Source organism: Periplaneta americana, chromosome 11 (genome assembly GCF_040183065.1).
Source record: "Periplaneta americana isolate PAMFEO1 chromosome 11, P.americana_PAMFEO1_priV1, whole genome shotgun sequence".
NCBI classification, from domain to species: Eukaryota; Metazoa; Arthropoda; class Insecta; order Blattodea; family Blattidae; genus Periplaneta; species Periplaneta americana.
The window spans coordinates 162,102,522-162,117,527 of NC_091127.1; the positions used below are offsets into that span (position 1 = coordinate 162,102,522).

General features: G+C 40.4%; 2 protein-coding genes across 2 annotated transcripts in view; one reads left to right on the forward strand and one right to left on the reverse strand.

The window, feature by feature from the left end:
• The window catches only part of LOC138709528 (juvenile hormone esterase-like), a 37,294-nt gene extending 30,156 nt beyond the window's left edge, over positions 1–7,138 (forward strand). Inside the window, exons 8-10 of the mRNA XM_069840353.1 lie at positions 1,635–1,782; positions 3,181–3,313; positions 5,819–7,138. Of these exons, the coding sequence (XP_069696454.1) occupies positions 1,635–1,782; positions 3,181–3,313; positions 5,819–6,017 (480 nt within the window). The 3' untranslated portion in view covers positions 6,018–7,138. The remainder of the gene's footprint in view (positions 1–1,634; positions 1,783–3,180; positions 3,314–5,818) is intronic.
• An 861-nt stretch (positions 7,139–7,999) lies between these two features.
• On the reverse strand, positions 8,000–11,805 carry LOC138708567 (calphotin-like). Its single transcript, XM_069838683.1, has 2 exons — positions 9,682–11,805; positions 8,000–8,632 (listed from the first exon to the last, which is right to left on the reverse strand). The coding sequence occupies exons 1-2, from the start codon at positions 9,721–9,723 to the stop codon at positions 8,000–8,002; spliced, it is 675 nt and encodes a 224-aa protein (XP_069694784.1). The 5' UTR covers positions 9,724–11,805.
• Between the last annotated feature and the right edge of the window lie 3,201 nt (positions 11,806–15,006).

The window sequence follows — 15,006 nt, forward strand, 5'->3', positions numbered from 1 at the left end:
TTTTTTCTTTAGATTGAAGGTAAAAGAATAACACAAATAGAGATTGAACCACTCAAAGTATCATTTCCTTAATTGGCAAGTATTATGAAGCTAAAAATGTGTTATGAACATCTTAGTTGCTTCTTACAGACATCTTTTTCTATTTTAACTAGAAAATCACATTATTCTTACGCACTTATCACAACATTTGTATGTATTTATTTACACTGCAAGTGGGCAAGCACCCGGTGGCAGTGGTATATACAATATTAACAATACACAGTTAAAATGATAAGCAATACACAATAAAATTTACAATACATAATAAAATTTACAACACATATACAATTTTATACACAATACAATAAGAATACAACAATTTAACACAATAATAATAAAACACAAAATAAAACACCTAATTTTACAACACAACCTACATAATTATGTATAGGTCCTACATAAGTTTCAATAGTCTTTCACTTTACTCTCATCTCATTCCCTGTAGTGGCACTATGGCGCATTTCACTGACACTATAGAACACATTTCATTGACGCTATAAATTATCACTGATCGGAACTGTTCACTCCACTGTAAAACCATAACTTCACTGACTCACCTCGCTTCACTGATACAACAGGTTCAAATAAGTCAAATAATTGCATTCTTATGCATACTTATAAACAGAACTACATTTAAACTAAACATTTCTAGCCTAAGGCCCTCTTACACGCTATTTTTAAATAATTTACAATTCAAACCAAGGAAGTAAACTCGTCAGGCTAGATAAATACATGTCACCTTAAAAAATTAAATGTTGAATGTCACCTTAATTTTAATTTTCACTTTATACACAACTCTTTAAATTATTCTTGAATCTCCTTAAGGAAGGACAGCCCTCAAAGACCGCTGCAGGTAGGTCATTCCAATCATTTATAGTTCTATTTAAAAATGAGAATTTACCTACATCCGTTTTCTGTTTCCTACATTTGATTTTAAAATCATGATCGTTCCTACCATAGTACGTTGGCTTTTCTAACCGAGCCGTTATGTCTACCCATGCTTTCTGACCTAGATGTACACATCACACCACTTCCACCGACTTAATTATTTGCAGTTCAATTTTGTATCCTAATTTACAGTCTTGGAGAGTTTACAACACATTTTAAAAAACGTCGCCGTCCGCTTGAGTACACTGGGCCGCACACTTGTGAACGGCACTCGTCGCTCTACGTAACTGCATACTGCTGTCTTTGATTTCCGTAGCGCTCGCGCTGGCTGCTGACTGCACGCTGACCAAGATCACGCGTTCACAGCAATGCGTTCCAATAACGAAACGTAACTCTGTAAATATTGAGAATAGGACCCATGTTTATATGACATTTTTTGCTCAGAATGTCTTCGGAAATAAGCTCCGCAAAGGACGGTAAATCCTCGTGAATCACCGTGTATATGTTCCTTAACAAAAAATGATCCTCTCTGCATGGCCTATCATACCTATCAGTTTGTCAGTGAGATCCTGTTACACCCTGTAGATAAATCATTCTTGGGCGTAACAAAAACTTAAGATATTTCCGGAATGCTCTTTCTTAATCCAGCTTTGATGCACTCGTTCTTAATCTTTATCTTCATTTACAATGGATTCATGTGCCAACAGTTTCTATCCGATATACTGTTCAACATAAGGACGGACACGGCAGTGAAGCTGCATTCCAGAAGAAGAGCTAAAGTGTATTATTATGAATTCGACTACCTCGGCTCTCACAGCTTCAACTCGCTTTTCTTCGGTCCTGCCAATTGCCCAGGTGAGTGCAAACAAACTCCTGTAGGCCTATCCTCATCAGCCACTTCATGTATCCCATATGAATTACCGAACGAGTTTGCTCATGCCTTCCACAGGGGACTCGCATTCGGGAGGTCCGTGGTTCGATTCCCGGACCGACTAACCTGACTGTGGTTTTTCCGTGGTTTTTCACAGTTGCTTCGGCAAGTGCCGGGTTGGAATTTTCATTGACACGGTCCATTTCCCTTCCCCTCTCGTGTAGAAAAAGAATTTATATTCCATATAATTCATCTTCTTCATCTGATTCAATAGACATATTCAGGTCAAGACGCATGTGTTCATCCACTTGTGGGAGGGGCCGTCCTCAACGGGTCGTGACCCACACTCTGGGAACCACTAGTTTAGAGATATACAGACTGGAATGGTATTTTTGGCATTTATTTAAATTAATCAATCGTTCAAATAAAACAAACAAGGTTCTTAGCCCATGTTTCGTTGTTTGTAATTTTTTGTGGTTTGCGAGAAAAATTTCAGTAAATTTGATGGCACAAATAAAAAAAACAGTTACACTCACGATATTCTTCGGAGTATTTTAATTCTAATAATTTCTTGTGATAATGCTTTTCCCTGAAATATAGGTACAATTTACGGGTTATAATAGTACATATCTAGTTCATTTATTCATAGTTGTCTGCTAAACGGTAGGTATTTCACTGCAAACCCAGCATTCTCCAGTCTATCCTATTTTCTGCCTTCCTTTTTGTCTCCGCATATGATCAGTATATCTTAATGTCGTCTGTCATCTCATATCTTCTTCTGTCCCGAACTCTTCTCCCTTTCACCATTCCTTCCAGTGCATCCTTCAGCAGACTGTTTATTCTCAGTCAGTGACCCAACCAATTCCTTTTCCTCTTCCTGATCATTCTTTCTTCACCCACTCTTTGCAACATAACTCCATTTCTTATTCTGTCTGTCCATTTCACACGCTTCACTCTTCTCCATATCCACAGAACTCAGAAACGGTTTCGGAGAGAACGCCCCTCCTGCAAGCGGACGAAGACATGCGTCATTACCTGAATATGCCTATAGAAAGAGATGAAGAAGATGAATGATAGGCCTATAATATGAAATCTAAATTCTTTTTCTACAACGAAAGGGAAGGGAAATAGACCGTGGCAATGAAAATTTCAACTCGACATTTGCCACGGAAAAATCACAGTCAGGTTGGTCCGTCCGGGGATTTGAACAGCGGACCTCCCGAATGCGAGTCCCGTGCGGAACGCATGAGCCATCTCGCTCGATAACAGTGTGGTAACGGTTGAAATCATTTTTGCATAGTCCTACGTTATGTGCCATGTAAATATGCTTTTATTATCATACAAATTTGTAATACTGAAACTGCTTTTGTTGTACATTGCAGGAGCTACTCATCTTGATGACATCATATATCTGTTCCCTCAAAACTCTTCATTTCCGAACTCAACGCTAACTGCTTCAGATGAGCGAATGGTGGACTTGATGGTAACTTGGTGGACAAATTTCGCTCGAACAGGGTACGTGTATGATATTCTTAGTTTAATAATAGAATATGTATGTACAGTTACCCAACGTAATAAATCTAGAGGAAAGTATCACACTTAGGCCCAATTGTATAAAACTCCCTGACTAAAGATCAACTTTGATCGAAGATCGAAAAGTAAACCGAGTTCAGACACTTCTTCTATTGTATAAAACTTTTCTGCGATCAAATTACCTTGGTTCAAATGCAATCTAAGTTCACATGAAAAGGATTTGGCAACATCGCATAAACAGGTGAAATACGTGATGCGCGGACCATGTTATACAGGTTTGTTCAGTGTTGCCAATCTAGCAATTTTAACTCTTTTTTCAACAACAATTTCTTTTAACTTTTATATTGCTTAAATAGGGATTTAGTGACCTTTTTAGCACCCCATAGTGACACAATTTAATCTTTCTTTGTTGATAATGAGAAATCTAGCGACTTTAAAACTACTTTTTCGCGACTTTCCGTATTACACTCTGTTGGAGACACTGTTTTTTTTTTTTTGCAATGTAAATAATGGCGGACAATAAGAAGAAGGTTGACTGTTCTCCAAGTTTTATCATGTTATGGTGTTTGATACTGCTAAACATAATAAAGCTTTATAAAACGACAATTGTCGTTTAGTAATACAGTTAATTAATTGAACATTTATGAATGTACCTATCATATCCATTAATAATTAATGGTTCTATAAACATAATATAATTATAGGTTATGTTATTTGATATTGCTGAACACGATAGAGCCTTATAAAATATAAGAATGTTTGTGTATTAAGGCAAGAAATTTAAAGAAATACATATGTACCTAACATATCTATTAATATTAAAATAATGGATATTTTATTTGCACAATCTGTCACTCCTATATTTCAAACAGAAAAGAAATAACTGAACTTGGATCATCTAACTTAATCGGAGAAATTTCTTCAGTCAAAGTTGACTTTAGTTTGAGACAAATTAATCTCAGATTAGACTTTATACAACACAAAATTCCAAGTTCAGCTGAAACAAGGATCAATTTAACTTCTGATCTAAGATTAAATGGTTTATACAATCGGGCCTAAAAATGTTTCTTTTCGGGTATGAAAGAAATTTAACAATCACATGTACCTATGAGGAGGGACCGTTCTTCTGGAAATTGGTACAAAAGAGTACATAATGTCACTTTACCCTTTTTCTTCTTCTACTTCTTCTTCTGACTTTCCGGTTTCTGTTTCCGTTCACTGTTCTAACCACCTTGTTTATGGTCTTCCCTGATCTCATCGTCCTATTGTTCTGTATGGTAGAGCTGCCTTTGGATAACGGGAATTTTGCATTCTTTCAACATGTTGTTTCCATTGTATCGTGACGATATATATCAGAGGAAGAACAATTGTTTGTATACATCAGAAGTCTGATTTTGTAACATCCTATATCATATATGTAACAGATAACTCATCGCTATGTTAAAATCGGCAGCACTTTGAAGAGAACAACCGCCAGGAACGCCGTAAACGAACACGAGATGGCAGAACAGTCGCTAATGCAATTCAAATGGGAATTATGACGTGACTCCTTATGTAACAACTAGATGGCAGCGTAGTAAACCTGACAAAAGTTGTTAACTTAAAATCTATAAGGCCAACCTATCTGGGGTATATATGATCTAGGCCTACAGTCAGCGATGTATGCAATGGAGGGGGAAAGGAACTAGCCACTCTACCTCATTATTTCCTGGCCTAGTTTCCTCATAAGTGGTGCCATGTTGGTATCACTTGTGAGGTTCAGATCTGTTTTCGGACAGTTGACTAAACGACAATGACTCAAGAAGTAGAGGAGAAATGTTTTATTTGCTTTTAATTGTTTAATCACGATATTCCTTTTATAATTTGACGTAGACCTACATACGAGTATTAATGACATATTTAATGTTAATAATTCGACAAGAAATCAAAGCGATGCTCTCTTGTTAAGTTATTTTGGGCTTCAAGACCGCATAGTGCAGAATTTTAAAACTGACAAAATTAGCTGTTGTTTTATTCAGTTTCGAAAACACAATACCATAGAATTCCACCATGTTTTTTTTATTTCGTTATTTAACGACGCTGTATCAACATCTAAGTTATTTAGCGTCTGAATGAAATGAAGGTGATAATGCCGGTGAAATGAGTCCGGGGTCCATCACCGAAAGTTACCCAGCATTTGCTCGTATTGGGTTGAGGAAAAACCCCGGAAAAAACCTCAACCAGGTAACTTGCCCCGACGGATTCGAACCCGGGCCACCTGGTTTCGCGGCCAGACGCGCTGACCGTTACTCTACAGGTGTGTACTTTAGCGTCGATGGGATTGGTGATAGTGAGAAGGAATTTGGCGAGATGAGGCCGAGGATTCGCCATAGATTACCTTGCATTCACATCCACCATGTTACAGAGCGCAAAGATATCGTGGTACAAGCCTACACAAGCACCTGATTAGACTTCATGAATGCTATTCAATCTTTTTTCTTTCTACAGGAATCCTACTCGGACATGGAAGCCAGTTTCTTCGCCAGACATAGTCGAGTATGCGCGTCTGGATGCCGAAGGCGTGCACATGGGTCATGGACTCTTCAAGGAGCAGGTTGAAGTATGGAACTCGCTGCCCGTGAAGTACAAATATCCCTGGAGAAGGAGGAACTCTGGCACACACAGCGGGACAAAGAAGAGTTTTTAAAACATTTTAAAAACATATTTTTAAGTAGTCTAATATTGTTCAGATAAAATTTTTATTCTGTAATGATATTTTCTACAGATCTAACATCGATATTCTCAAATCTCGATACCTTACAGCAGTGTTTCTCAAACTTTTCCGATGTGGGAACCACTTTTTAAAATCAGAACAGTTCCGCGGACCACCTTACTCTTGTTCCCTTCGAAAGCAAATTTATCATTTTCGTAGCACATTTTAATACCAGTATACTTATATTTTAAAATTGAATTAAGGTTCGGTACTTTGGTCCTCTGTTATGAATTCGGGTGGTCCCTGGCTGGGTTACAGGCGCGGCGCCAGATTTGCAGGGAAACACCACGTATATAGCGCTTTAAATTCCTCTTTTGTTGCTGAGAATTGAGTGGGAAGCCGATAGACGGATAGGGTAATAAATTTCATAAAATATCTGCAGTGGGAGAAAAAGTGAAATTCAATTGCCTTGTGTTATTTCCAAACTCTGAGATTTTAAGCTATAGTGTGATACGCAATTCGTTTGAATTTTATTTTTTCTTCTGTCTTTTTTTAAGGACTACAAGGGCAGACCTCGAGGACCACAGGTGGTCCGCGGACCATAGTTTGAGAAACGCTGCCTTACAGTATATCGACGAAGGGATCGAAAATACACTCCTATACCCTATATATTTTTCTTAGATTTTGCTCAGGATGGTGGGTTTCAAGGAGTAACTTTTCTTTGTTTATATCAGATTGGGGCCAATATAAAAGGAGAGGAAATCACTAACTGATTTGGTGAATTCTGTGATTAGTATGTTACTAAATTATAAATAATGCGTATTGGAGGGGGAAAGGAACTGGCCACCCTATCCCATTATCTCCTGGCCTAGTTGCCTCCTGAGTGATGCCTTATTGGTGTTACTTATGAGGTTCAAACCTGTCTTCGGACAGCTGACTAAACAACTAAACAACAACATACTGATAATGACATCTGGCGACTATAGGCCTACTTCGTACCCGATAGAGAGGTTTTGTACTTTAAAGAAGCATCAGTTATCCTATGAAGAATATCTGTGATGCAAAACTCAGTCACAGAAAGACACGTTTCAACAGGAATAAACTTCTTATCTGTACACAGTGTAGTGTCTATATTTCTTCCTCATACAATACCACACTCCACACCAAACACTTCTTTCTCCAGAGGTCGGTAATATAACTGTTTTATAAATTCTAACTTTCAGATTTTTCGACAGCAGACTGGATAATAAAAGCTTCTCAACCGAATAATAACAGGCATTTCCCATATTTATTCTGTGTTTAATTTCCTCCCGAGTGTCATTTATATTTGTTACTGTTTCTCCAAGGTATTTTAATTTTTCCACCTCTTCAAAGAATAAATTTCCAATTTTTGTATTTCCATTTCGTACAATATTTTCGTCACGAGACATAATCATATACTTTGTCTTTTCGGGATTTACTTCCAAACCTATTTCATTATTTGCTTCAAGTAAAATTCTCTTGTTTTCCCTAATCGTTTGTGGATTTTCTCCTAACATATTCACGTCATCCGCATAGACAAGCAGCTGATGTAACCCGTTCAATTCCAAACCCTCTCTGTTATCCTGAACTTTCCTAATGGCATATTCTAGAGCTAAGTTAAAAAGTAAAAGTGATAGTGCATCTCCTTGCTTTAGCCCACAGTGAATTGGAAACGCGTCTGACAGAAACTAACCTATATGACTCTGCTGTATGTTTCACTGAGACACATTTTAATTAATCAAACTAATTTCTTGGGAATACCAAATTCAATAAGAATAGAAGGAACACTTACAAAAATAAATTATCGATCACTATTGATTAGTAGGGTCAGGTATCTTTGAACGTCAGTGTATCTTTGGGTGAAGTCTAGGAACATTAAAACAGTTTCTTATTTCTCATCTTCAGACTTTATTGCTTGTCGGATTTAAATACAAATAGAAGATCTGTTTGTACATTCACTTATACACGAGGCAGAATGTCTCGTCTGGTTTTTCGACTCTCGTCCAGGTATTGTCCTTACATAGTTGCTTGTAAGATGGTCGCCACTCCATGTGGCGTGGTCTTTTAACCAAAGTAGGCGGCAGGAGCAGCAACATGGGGGCGTAGACAGCTGGAGCAGCGGCAATCAAGGGGGCGGCAACAGGAACGGCGACAGGGGCAGCAGGAACGGCGACAGGGGTAGCAGGAACGGCGACAGGGGCAGCAGGAACGGCGACAGGGGCAGCAGGAACGGCGACAGGGGCAGCAGGAACGGCGACAGGGGCAGCAGGAACGGCGACAGGGGTAGCAGGAACGGCGACAGGGGCAGCAGGAACGGCGACAGGGGTAGCAGGAACGGCGACAGGGGCAGCAGGAACGGCGACAGGGGTAGCAGGAACGGCGACAGGGGCAGCAGGAACGGCGACAGGGGCAGCAGGAACGGCGACAGGGGCGGCAGCAGGAATGGCGACAAGGGCGGCGAGGGCGTGAATGATCGAATGTGCGGTGTAGGAGCTTCCGAAGGAGGCGACGGCGTATGGCAGAGCTAAGGGGGCGACTCCGGCCATGGTGGTAGTGGCCAGCAGCAGGAGGGCGGCGAGGACGAGGATCTGGAAAATAATGAAGTACGGTCAATTGCGATATAATTGCACAGGCTTGAAGTCTTTTGACATACCAGATACTGTTAGCACCATGGTGAGAACACGTTAAAATTATCATGGTTTATAGAATAACTCTTCTCGGGTTCTCAGCCAGGTGAGATGGAGATTTGCTTCCAAGCTTTCGATGGCTAGCTCTGCCAACATCTTCCGGTTATGACTTAATTCCCTGAAGATGATGGTAGAGCTAGCCATCGAAAGCTTGGAAACAAATCTGCAACTCACGTGGCTGACAACCCAAGAAGAGTTTTTCCACATCAAACGCCGGGAAAGCCTCAAGTCATACATCATGATTTATATTAAATACTTCATATTAGCATATTTCATAATATGTAAACATTAATTATAAAACAATATAGTAATATGATATTTTCGGTCCTTAACTTAATAACATGATCAAGTAAAACAGGATTTAAAATATCTCAGTGCATATGTTTTATATGTACTTGCAGTGGAAATAAATAATTGTCATTAAAATACATTTATATACAGAGTCATTCACGAGGATTTACCGTCCTTTACGAAGCAGAAGCAATTGAAAGTTTGAAATGCTTAGCGGTCTAAGCTTAACTGTGATTTTCCGATCATTACTGGACAATGACTATCAGTGTTAATGCCGTATAACTCTCTATGTACATTCTATATATTTTAAGCTATGCATTGACAGTCTTGGTTCATTTTCGACAAGAAAGTGACATCCATCATTCTTGCAGTGGACTCTTCAATTATCAATCCAATCCCATAGGTAAATCTTGGTTGGCAATAATTTCTTTTTTTCCAAACGGGCCACAGTTCAGGACTGACGTCCATTTGTAATAGAACAACATTTCTACACCCACATTTCACATATAACTATCAACTAGACTGAAATTCTTTTGTTGTAAAATGATGCGCCGACCTGTAAACCGCCAATTCCAACAGTAAAGTCGTTTTTCGAAAAGATGGACTGAAGCTCTTTTGGAAAGGAGGGATTCAATTACAAAAGAGGGTCTTGCACTTACCGGGTTAACTTCTCCGTGTGCCGAACATTCGGCACACTTCATCGAGGAGCCTCTCGTAGGAGTTGCGAGGCTCCTCTTGGGCTGGGGCTTCTGGTGGTGGGCTCTCTTCGGATGGAGGTGGTGGTGGTGGCTCTTCTCCCAGGATTTCTACGAGAGGATCTGCGAAAGTTACATGTCTGTGATAATCTTCCTCTGGTTCTATTGTCGTCTCTTCTTTGTCATTTTTCTCAGGTTCATTATCTTTGGTTTCCTGTTCATCTTTCTCGGGTTCCTTATCATTGGTGTCGTCATCTATTTCGGGTTCCTGATCCGTGGTTTTGTTATCATCTTTTTCAGGTTTCTTATCTTTCGTTTTCTGGTCATCTTTTTCAGGTTTCTTGCCCTTGGTTTTGTGGTCATCTTGTTCAGGTTCCTTATTCTTGGTTTTGTTGTCTTTCTCAGGTTCCTTATTCTTGGTTTCGGAATTATCACTGTCAGTTGCTCTAGGGTCTTCTTTTGAGCTGCCACTCCCAGGTTTCCTTTTATCTTTCGTGGCAGTGGCAGGTTTTTTGCCAGGTCCTTGTCCGCTTGTGCCTGGGGGGCTATTTCCGTTTTTGTCCGGTTTTATTATATACAGTTTTGTAACATCCCGGAGGGGCGGTTTTTCTTTATTTTTATTGTATAGGAGGTAAGCTCCAATTGTGGCCCCTCCGGTGACCGCCACTTTAGTTGCGGTCCCTGTATTCGACCAAGATCTCGCTAGCGTACGTGCAATAACTCTTGCGGTCCACATCTTTCCTGTTGTAATTTGAGGAACGTTTCCAGGCAACGCACAACATAGGCTCTATTGTGAAAATGCATTATTAACTAAGCACATCACAGCCAAAACAATGGGTTTGTTCCAGCAAGAAACTCAGAACTAATACCGAACTTCTTTCGACGCATGCGCCAGTTGTGTACGGTGTCAGGACAAGTTCGGGATTTTACGTTGTTCGAACGTTTCTTGAACTGTTCTCTCACGGCCTTCGGAGTTTCTTCCCATATTAAAATTATAATCATCTTCCGAACTTAATTTGTCATAAACTATATCACTCACCTTGCAAATCACTCACGATCGACCAATTTCACTCGTTCGGAACGAGTTCTAAAGCTTGTTGGAAAATGGATCTGGGAGTTCAGTATCGGTTTGGAATCAGTTCCAGTCTTGTTGGAACACACTGAGCTACTGCGCATGAGGAGGCAGTTCAGAATCGATTCCCGAACGTGCTGGAACAAATCTATTGAGACGATTCGGTTGTTACTCACTAGTTGAATGTTTTATCTGTCAATTGAATCGTTTATTTCAGAAACCAGTCAAGCTCCAAGTTTGCCAGTTGTGTGCCATAGTGTTCTGCCCAAAGGCAGGTCTTTCACTGCAAACCCAGCATTCTCCAGTCTTTAATATTTTCTGTTTTCCTCTTTGTCTCCTCATATGATCTTATATCTTAATGTCGTCTTTCATCTGAAATCTTCTTGTGCACCGAACTCTCCCGTTCACCATTCCTTTCAGTGCATCATTTAGTACGCAGTTTCTTCTCAACCAGTGACCCAGCCAATTCTTTTCCCTCTTTCTGATCAGTTTCAGCATCATTCTTTCTTCATCCACTCTTTCCAACACAGCTTCGTATCTTATTCTGTCTGTCCATTTCACACGTTCCATCCTTCTCCATATCCACATTTCATATGCTTCTATTCGCTTCTCTTCACTTCGTCGTAATGTCCATGTTTCTACACCATACAATGTTACATTCCACACAAAGCACTTCACTAGTCTCTTCCTTTGTTCTTTTTCCAGAGGTCCGCAGAAGATGCTCCTTTTTCTGTTAAAAGCTTCCTTTGCCATTACTATTCTCCTTTTGACTTCTTGGCAGCAGCTCATGTTACTGCTTATAGTACACCCGCTGACTAAACAACAACATATTGATAATGGCATCTGGCGACTATAGGCCTACTCCGTACCCGATAGGGGGTTTTGTGACTTTAAAGAAGCATCAGTTATCCTATGAAGAATATCTCTGAAGCAAAACTCAGTCACAGAAAGACACGTTTCAACAGGAATAAACTGCTTATCTGTACACAGTGTAGTGTCTATATTTCTTCCCCATTCAATACCACACGAAACACTTCACTAGTCTCTGCCTTAGTTCTTTCTCCAGAGGTCCGCAGAAGATGCTCCTTTCCCTATTAAAGTTTCCTTTGCCATTGCTATCCTCCTTTTGACTTCCTGGCAGCAGCTCATGTTACTGCTTATAGTACACCCCAAGTATTTGAAGCTGTCCACTAGCTCCACTGCCTCATTTAGATTTCGCATGTTTACCTTCTCTATTTTTCTTCCAGTAAGAAAGATTATGCTCATATTATACGAGGCGCATCCAGAAAGTAAGTTTCCCTATTTAAAAAAAAAAGAACACACACTTTCAGGAAAACATTTATTGGCAACAGGTACAGCAATGTTTCAGCTATTTTTCAACATAGCCACCATCAGAATTGAGACATTTGTCGTATCGTGGGATCAACTTTTGTATCCCTCTGTCGTAGAACTCTGCCGCCTGTGAAAACGCTCACCGTAGGACAGGAATTTCTTGAGGTGCAAGAGAGAGAGGGAGAGGGGGAGAGAGGGGGAGGGGATGGGGAGGGGGAGGGGGAGGGAGAGAGGGGGAGGGGGAAAGGGGGGAGAGAGAGAGAGAGGTTCGGCCCATAGCCCTGACAGAGCTGCCGATGAATTTCAATTGGCGCAATGCTTTGTGCATTAAAGAACTTTATCACCGACCGAACCTCGCAGGCAGCGGGAGAAGGAATAAGAGCTTCCAATTCGGACCACTGCTGCCACGCTACTGGCACCAGGCGGGACCTGTCCGGCTGGCATATGATTGATACGTCATAGATCTGTTACGCATGCGCAATTTACACGGCTAATTACGTTTACTTTCAAGGGGGAAAAATCGGGAAACTTACTTTCTGGATGGACCTCGTATGTGGAATATGAATTTTATTGAAACTATTTTGCTCTTCAGTATGTTAAATAAAAAATAATAAATAATTAACCGAAGCCCTGTTTACAAAATTGGAGTAAGTGTTACAATGGTAGACTGAAAACAGAATGTGGATTGAGTTGCGGTTCGCCGCGACTGACTGATTTATTTTGGTAGGTTATTTTACGACGCTTTATCAACATATTACGTTATTTAGCGTCTAAATGAGTTGAAGGCGATAATTCCGGTGAAATGAGTCCGGGGTCCAGCACCGAAAGTTACCCAGCATTTGCTCAAATTGGGTTGAGGGAAAACCCCGGAAAAAACCTCAACCAGGTAACTTACCCCCACCGTGGTACGAACCCGGGCCACCTGGTTTCGCGGACAGACGCGCTGACCGTTACTCCACAGGTGTGGAAGCGACTGACTGGTATTTAGAATATCGACCGCCCGGAAGTGGCTTTGTGTAACCATGTTTGTTGTAAGAGCGGTACCTATGAAAGAATAACATATTGATTTAAAATTTTACAGCAAAGATTATTGTAACATACTGTAGGCCTTTTTTTTCTTTTGTGCGGAGTACAGAACGTCGCACCGTGAACTTAAACCGGGCTATTGATTGGATGATGATGATGATGATGATGATGATGATGATGATGATGATGATGATGGCGAAATGAGTCGGAGGTTCACACCGAAAGCTATCCAGCAGTAGTGCTTCAATTGGTTGAAGGAAAACCCTGGAAATAACCCAATCACGTAACTTGTCCCAACTAAGATTCGAACCCCGGGCTCACCGCGCTGACCGTTACTCCACAGCGGTGGACCTAATATAGGCTTAAACATTTAATTAAGAGTAGTGCCTATGAAATAGTAATATTTATACTCGACCATGCCGAAATGTAGTAATTATACACCTGGTAGCAGACCTTTAATGCATGTCATTAAAGTACACCTACTCATTAAAGGTCAGGTCTTTCAGCCAATGACGACTCAGGTTACAACTGTTCAGCCAATGACAGGTCAGCTTTCTACCGTTATAAAACCGCAAGTATTGATTATTCTCGGATATGCAATCGAAAGAGAATTAGCGAAAAGTCACGGAGGCTGGAAATCCAATACTGTCGCAGAAGGTTATGTTCTGTTACTATAATAATTAGCGTTAATTGTAAATAATATTCAAATAAATTCAATTTGTCATCTCGTTTTTCAATGTCTAATTTAATTTCAATGTTATCTCTGTAGGTTCTTATGGCCTAGCAAGGTAAATGTGGACATCTGTTCCTCGGAAAAAATCAATACTTTCGCGTTTGCGCACATCTCACAACATATGGAACATTGCTGAAGGTCAGATACAATTAAAATTAATAATATCAAGTTAGAAATATGGTAGAGCATAAAAAGTCGTATGAAACTCGCCTATAATGGTAATTAAGAAGCTCGTATGAAAATTATGAAATTCGCTTGCACACGTTTCATAAATATCCATACTCGCTTCTTAATTACCTTCATTATAGGCTCTTTGCATAATGTACTATTAAGTTAAAAGTTCACAGCAAAGACTACGTTTATTCTTCTACAACACAGCCCTACTCTTGAAATCATTCTTTTATATGTGTGTGCTTTCCTTGATGCGGACGTCGCATCGTCTGTTTTCATTGCACAGCACCAGCCGCCACTGCTCTTGCAGTTATTGGCTCATTGCACAAACTCCGTACTCACTTAACTTTAAAGATTAGGGACTACGAATTCGATCTCTACTTATTACTCGACCTTTCCGTTTAAGGAACGGCAGTCGCTTGTACTACACAGCGCGCTGCTGTTACGTCATTGTGTAGTACGATGGCTGTCTTATTCCAGTCATTGACAATGTCTTTTCCTCTCACACAAAGTAAAAATATCAGAGTCCATGGATACCCAGAGTAGCGCAATCAGTCGGCCGCCATTTCAAGACACTTGGGATAGGAACATTTAAAGGTTTTTTACTTGGTTATTTAACGACGCTGTTTCAACTACGAAGTTATTTAGCGTCGATGAGATTGGTGATAGCGAGATGATATTTGGCGAGATGAGGCCGAGGATTCGCCATAGATTACCTGATATTTGCCTCATGGTTGGGGAAAACCTCTGAAAAACCCAACCAGGTAATCATTCCAAGCGGGAATCGAACCCGCGCCCGAACGCAACTCCGGATCGGCAGGGAAGCGCCTTGGCCGACTCAGCTACGCCGGTGGCCACATTTACTACTACTATATACAGTCGCGAAGCTCAATATGTAGTAAAAATGCAAACATGGGTAGTTGCCCACCACTAGGATCGCTACTATCGCCTCATC